At 44.1% G+C, this 7,270-nt stretch overlaps 1 protein-coding gene across 1 annotated transcript; it reads right to left on the bottom strand.

The window, feature by feature from the left end:
• LOC148576142 (uncharacterized) lies at positions 1 to 1,249 on the bottom strand. Its single transcript, XM_088501225.1, has 2 exons — positions 1,132 to 1,249; positions 1 to 1,037 (listed from the first exon to the last, which is right to left on the bottom strand). The coding sequence occupies exons 1-2, from the start codon at positions 1,247 to 1,249 to the stop codon at positions 1 to 3; spliced, it is 1,155 nt and encodes a 384-aa protein (XP_088357351.1).
• Between the last annotated feature and the right edge of the window lie 6,021 nt (positions 1,250 to 7,270).

The raw sequence follows: 7,270 nt of genomic DNA, 5'->3' as shown, positions 1-7,270 counted from the left end.
CTAAAGATTAGAAGACTTTTTAGCGGCATCAGCCTGAGGAGAAGGAGGGCGAGCCTGGAGAGGAACAGCATCCACAGTACCATCATCCCGGTTTAAGATCTGGCAGTCAGGATCAGAAGCGGGAGGGCCGACCTCGGCAGGAGGAACAGTAGGAGCTGACACCTTGGCAGAAGACACAGGGAAGGGTTCGACATCATCATCATCCTCGTCATCAGGGACAATCTTACCATCCCTAACAACATTATCCAGGCTGAAGAGAGTAAGGTCGGCCTCGGGAGCAATAATCTGAACTTGCTCTTTCAGGTTCTCATAGGCAGCAGTTACGCTGCCAACAAGATGACCCTGGAGCTCGGAGTAATCAGCCCGGGCGTTCTCCAACTCCTCCTTTAGACGCATCCCCTCCCGATAGGATGTGACATAGCTGTCCTTATGCATCAGCGTTGTGTCCTCGGCCAGCCTCACAGAGGCCTCCAGAGAAAGTGAACTCGCCTTCTCGTTCTCCATATCCTTCTCCAACTTGGCTACCTTTACTTCAAGCTCCTCCTTCAGGCCCTTCATCCGATCAAACTCCTGTTTAGCCTCCTCCATAAAGGCTTTGGTGGCATGGAGAGGAAGATTTTGAGCAGTCCAGTATAGGGCAGCCCCCATATATGCCATTCTAACACTACTTCGAGTTATAAAGTCCAGATGACGAAGGAGCGACACATCGTCCATAGGAAGGGCACCGTAGGGACCAATTTGCTGATCCACAAATTCAATTGCATTAAAGTCAGGAGCATCAAGGTTGAAAGGCTCAGCTGTTTTTTGTTTCTTGTTGGGAGGAGCACCAGAACTAGAGACAGAAGTCGGTGGAGGGTCAGCTAGACGAACCCGAGGAGTAGGGATCACCTTCCTCGGTCCAGGAGAACTCGGCACAGGCGGCTTCACTTGCACTTGGGAAGATCCCTCCCCGGCCGCCTTGGCCGAGATATTCTGAGCAGCAGTTGCCTTCTTTGCCCTTTTGAAGGCCTTCATGGAATCATTATTTTTTGACATCTCTGCAAATACAAAATTAGCCACAGTAAAGGGTTACAATCACAAGATGAGGAAGCCAAACTAAGAAACAAGCATAGAAACAAGTCAGGCAAATACCCAAAACAGCCCGGACCAGGGATGGGTCATTCAAAAACCTTTTTGTATCAAGATAGGGTGGTTCTCCCCATAAATCCTCAAGAACAACAACAAAGGCACGCTCAACATCGTCAAGCATCTCCCAGGTATAGCGAGACACTCTCACATCCTTCTGCCACTCTAGAGGGAAAAAAGGCTCATCATTTTCATCAAGAAAAAAGGGGCGGGCCCCCTCGACAGCACGAACTTTAAAGAAGTAATTCTTGAAATCCTTAAAGGACTCATCATACATAGCAAACACTTTATGGCCCTGGGCAGACCTGAAAGAAACCCAGGAAGCTTTCTTTTTCGAAGAGCCACCAGGCTTGGCGGAAACAAACAGATAAAGGAAGAGAGCCTGAGAAGGTGTTACACCTAACTCTTGGCAAAGTAGCTGAAAAATTTTGATAAAACCCTAGGAATTCGGGTGAAGCTGGGATGGGGCAATATTACACGACCACAACAGGTCGGTCTCAAAAGCAGTAAAAGGAAAAGTAATGTCCAGTTGACTGAAGAAATATTCATAGGCATAGAAGAAGGGACGCTCCCCCTCGATGGAGGTCGGAAAACAAACCCTCTCATCAGAATCAGGAGCAACAAGCTCATAATCCCTCTCCCAGGCACTGTTACCACAAATCCTATGACGCTTCCTCAGCTCTATGCAAAATTCAGCATCTACAACAGAAACACACATCAAGACAAGGGAGTCCAGCCAATCGGACATCCCCTCGGGAACTCTGGAAGACATCTCTACAATGTTATTGCGAGAAGACATGAGGCCAACTAATCCTACAATAAGAAAAAGAGATGGGATTACTAAAAATATCTCGGACGAGGGATAAAACAACTCGATCAAAATGATACAGGCGAACAAACAGAAAAGGAAAACCCCAAGACTCAAACCAAAGTCTCGAGGCATCCTTTGGAGGCAGTAACAAAGCAAGGTTTTCAGGAAAAATCTATAGCTCGCACCCCAGCACCTCTCAAACAAGAAAAGAAGACTGCAAACAGATGGCATTTTTCATCAAAGAAAAACACAAAAAGTCATCAAAATCATTGCCTCACGGTCTACCAGCAAAAAAGCATGCATCCCCAAACATCAAGGCACGCCAAGTAGAAACCATCAAAGGCGCAACCATTTTCAGAATCAGATAAAAAAGCAATCTTCAAACAAAGCGAGGAAAAGATGCAGATTTTCTAGGTATTGGTATCAGACAAAAACAACAGAACATGCAAAGCCCTAAAAAGCATCAAGCAACAGGAAAGGCAAAAAGGATCATGCAGAAGATAAAGAAACTCCTAGAACACACATTTCAACAACAATTAGGCGCGACAAAAATAGAAAGATCCAAACTTTCTCTAAAGCAAAATCAAAACTTCATCACAAAGCCAAAGCAACGAAAGAAAAAGAAGAACTAACCTGAAGAAGGAAGAAGCTTCAAGGGAAAAAGGAGACGTAAAAATGAAAGCTGCCCAGAAAATCGCTGAGTGATGCCGCAACGCAAGAAAAGCAGAAATGTGGGCGAAAGACAAAGAGCGAGAAGAAATTACGAAGAAGTTACAAAAAGAGCGAAAAAGAGAAACCGTTTCTGGGTTTTCAAAAATCAAAATAAAGAACCAAAGAAAAATGGGGCAATTAATACTAATTAATGAAAGTATTAAACGCTCACACGTTCCCAAAGTGCTGATATAAAAGCGCGTGCCTTTAGAGGAAAATGTTCTACATTCAAAAGCCGCTATAAAGGAATCAACGAAAAGCGCGCGCCTTTAGAGGAAAACGTTCTACATTCAAAAGCCGCTATAAAGGAATCAACGAAATGCTTGAGTTCGGCTTCATTAGAGAAGGACCAAAGTCAAGAACTCGCCCCCAAAACAAAAAAAGACCGAGCTCAAGCAGGGGCACTGTTCATACCCTGGGTCGAGCTGTCCAAACCGGGATGTTCAGTAGCAAAGCGACCGACCTCTCTTAGGTCAAGCGGACCGACTTCTTTACGAAGAACTCGGCCAAATCGACAGGAAAGCCAAGAGAAGGGTCCAACTCAAGGAATACGACCCAGATCCAGAGGCCGCCCACGCCTACAGAGATAAGGGCGGTTCCATGGAAGATAAGCTGACCTCACCCAAAGATAAGATAAGATAACTAACTTATCTTATCTAAAAAGGTCACTCCTCATCATTATAAATACACTGGAGCACCCAGGTATAACTCATACTCTGATTCTACATAAAACCTGTTTAATACCCATGCTAACTTAAGCATCGGAGTCTCTTGCAGGTTCCCCCCACCCTTCGGTGACCAAGGATCAGCAGTGCAGTCAGTCCAACAAGTCAGACACGACAACTCCGGCCGCCACTCACCAGCCAAACACGTCGGCACCGACCCGTACAGAAGATCTCAACCGGGATCGACCTCCAGTTTCAGGTAACCCTCGGAACAGTTGCTATAGTGAATTGTGATAAGTTAATTATTGAAAGTCTTCTGTTTGATAATTCGTTGAAGATTCAAGAAGAAATTCGAAGTAGAATTTTCAATGTAAGTCTCAAAAGAAAGGCTAGGTCGGGTTGTGAAGAAGCATTGACGCAATCCCTCTCGCACAAATCTTTCCGCCGTTCTCTTCTAATACTCCCTTCAACTCGATTCTAGGTTCTACCGATTATAATGGTGTCTGCAGTTACGGTCCAATCAAAACTAATCCGGCTCCCGACACTAGGTCTATCGCAAACTCGCTTTCCCTCTGAGATAGGGATTCTGGTACACCTTCAGGATTGTCTCGGAAACTCTCTCACAATAGTGATTTGGTTTCATCTTCACTCACCTGTCAAACGATTAGCAACTAAAGGTTGAATCCTTTCCATTTCTCATCTTCGTAGTTCACTGTCACTAGGTTCCAAACAATAACTCCGCACAGTCCTCAATACTTCCGATCCCTTAGGTATAATCCAACCCGCTTCCGTTGTGTCGCTGTGATTCTTAACCTTCGAAAGCCTAGCCACTCCTCTAAGTTAACTAAATATCGCTACGTCTCAACATCTAATAGTTGTCGACTAATCACTAACTTAGACTTCACTATTAACAAAACTTGTCATGCATCACGAATGAATGTTACATATCAATGGTATGCAAGATAGTTAAAGACTCAACTGCTAATTTGCAATTACCTTGAGTCTGAGAATCCAATTCGGCTCCCTCCCGGTGTTCCCTGTGTCGACAATTCCAGGACATATGTCTAGGGCGACCTCACTTGTAACATACACCTAGTCCGGCCCTGCATGGTCTGTTTGGATGGTATTTCTTGCATCTCCAACACTTTAAGTCTTCCAGTTGAGTACTAATCTGCCTTCTAAATTCGGACCCTGACGGTTGTTGTTCCTTCGGTCATCATTTCAGCGTTTAGAACGTGAAGTGGCATAACGGCCCCTTGGTGCAATCTTCGTCTTCTTTCCCCTTTTTCTTGCGAAAGATTCTCGGCAATCACTCCTAGCCAGCCCGGTCCTTCTTGAGCTTTCGCCTGCTGTTTTACCCGTGTTAGTTAACTCCAGATAACTCACTACTTTCACTAGTGCCACTGTACTCGGGACATCATTTCTGCCTTCATTTTCATCCACATTATCGTTTCCAACTCTAACTTGTTGTCCCGTTCTACCCCTTGCTTGACTAGTCGTAGCAGCCACAGCGCCAATGGCAGCAACAGCACTCGCCATCGCGGTCATGACATTAGTCAAGCTACCTATCAGTATGGTCACATCATTACCTCTCTGTCCTCGACCCTGATTATGGCCCTGACTGCATCCACGAGGCGCCATTTGGTTCCTGTTCACACCAAACAATTGATATCAAGGTGATCAATCTCAATATCGCAAGTCCAGTGCTTCAAAGTTCCAAATGCATGCTCATGAACTTTATGCTATGTATATCAGGAAGATATCCTAAATAGCACATAAACACAACTCAGAGTATGCTCAGAAGCATAGTCAGTCCGTCCCTTAGGCTCTATAGGAACGAACTGCTTTGATACCATAATGTAACACCCTACCACACAAAGCTTTACACCTAGGATGTAAAGCAGAAGTGGCGAGGTGCTACGACCTCTAAAAATAAAAATTTAAATATATAATATAGTGAAAAAGAGGTTTGTAACTAGGAGCCTTTGAAGAAAGGGATAAAACAAAACCGTTAAATCGAAAAAGCGTAACCCTCACGAAGCGATAAAGCAGACAGCACAAGATAGAACAAGCTAAGGAGTTAATATATCAAGAGTTCCAAAATACATATAACAAAACTCAAGACTTGGCTCGCGAAGATAAACCGGCCTGAGCGAATAAGTGTATATACATATATAGATATATAGGAAAACCCAAAAGAAAACCCAAAATACAGAGTGACAAAGCCTGAATCTCCAAAATCACCTCTAAGAGGAATTTGTACAGCATATATAGAATAAGTGGAGATAATAAGTATCTAAGCAAAATACAGATAACCAAAATAACCCAAAAGGTAAAGATCTTCGCAACATCAAAAGCTTCCAGCATGCTTCAGCGAGGTGTCGCCTGTCCTGCATCTGAAAACCACAAAACCCGCATGGGTGAGAACCGGAGGTTCTCAGCATGGTAACAGTGCCCACATATCTAACATGTAATGTCCTGGAAAAGTCAAAGGCAATCCTAGAACTTCCAACAGATAATTAAAGCTTAAAACATAACTAAACCATGAAATTAAGAATAGGCCACTAGCTAAGGGTCTTCAGAACTATCTAAAACTTCCCGTTCCAACTCTTCCGAACCTCCCAACCACCCACGGAACCAAATGCAACAAACACAGTTATTACATACAGAGAAATTACAAATAGGATTCAAATATAGCAGATACTCAAGCAGCATTTAATTATGCAATCACTTAGGCAATCCAAACAAATCACATATAATGCATATGATGTATGCCTGTCTTAGTGGCTGATGAGTCTCATCTGTCAATTATAGAGCCAACCCGACAAGTCTTGGTAGCTAACCATTAGACGGTCCCTCTGTCGTGGATCCCTAACTCGAGTAATTCTCAATCATATCATAATCATAATCATAATCATAATCATACCACACCCACTCTTGGTGTTTATCACGGGGGCAAGCTCATCCGGACCTTTCACAGTATCCGGCTACACTTACGACATAGGGTAAGCAGAGTATCGAGTCTCAACCTGGAGCACGCGGTGGCTAGTCACTGCTTTCATCAAGCGAAACTCGTATCTCAGATAATCATTTCACATCCATCCATACACATTCCATAATCATTCCTTACAACTATATCATCACTCATCGTAACCTGGGGCAAGTGGGACGAAACCACAACCCTTGCGTCGACCCGGGGAGTCTCTATACTAACCAACCTGGAGCAAGTGGGGCGAAACCACAACCTTTGCATCTACCTAGGGGGTACGTTCTCATATGCCCAAAAGGAACCGAGGTGGGGATCCTAACCTCTCACCATCTCGCTGGGGGCGATTTTACAATACCAGGAGGAACCAGGAATGGGATCCTCACCTTCCAGCATCACTCTAGGGTCGCACTTTCGAGAAAGAGAACTCAAGATACAATAATCATTAACATTCACATTTTCATTTTCAACCATAATTTACAATTTATCACAGCCATCCAGCTTAAAATCACATACAGCCATTCGGCTCATATCACATACACCACCATTCAGCTCATATCTTATACATAGCCATTCGGCTTATTTCATGTACACAGCACTCCACCATCCTCCTCAACAACTCCTAACCTCATCACTAGTCATAACTTCTCATGATATTCCCTATCTTCATCCACAAGTTACCCTCTTCCCTAGCTTCCTCTCAATCACTAGGCATTCTATATCAATTCAAGATCTAAGGGATGAAATTTGGGGGTTTATAAGTGTGAAATAACACCACGGAAGGTTACGAGCTTATTGGGAATGTGAAGAGCTTGAAAACAAAAACTTTAGAAAAGAACCGAGTCGCATGCGTATGCATAGGAGTGTGCATGCGCACGCCCAGAAGTATTTTTAAAAGTGTGTGTACGCACAGGTCAGTGCGTAAGCACAGAAATCAAAATCTTCATGGTGGGGCGCGCGCACAACGTGTGC

The sequence above is a fragment of the Arachis ipaensis genome, chromosome B1, assembly GCF_059453495.1.
Source record: "Arachis ipaensis isolate K30076 ecotype BB chromosome B1, ASM5945349v1, whole genome shotgun sequence".
NCBI lineage: Eukaryota > Viridiplantae > Streptophyta > Magnoliopsida > Fabales > Fabaceae > Arachis > Arachis ipaensis.
The sequence above is the reverse complement of the archived record's forward strand: the minus strand, read 5'-3'. Positions and strand labels throughout refer to the sequence as shown.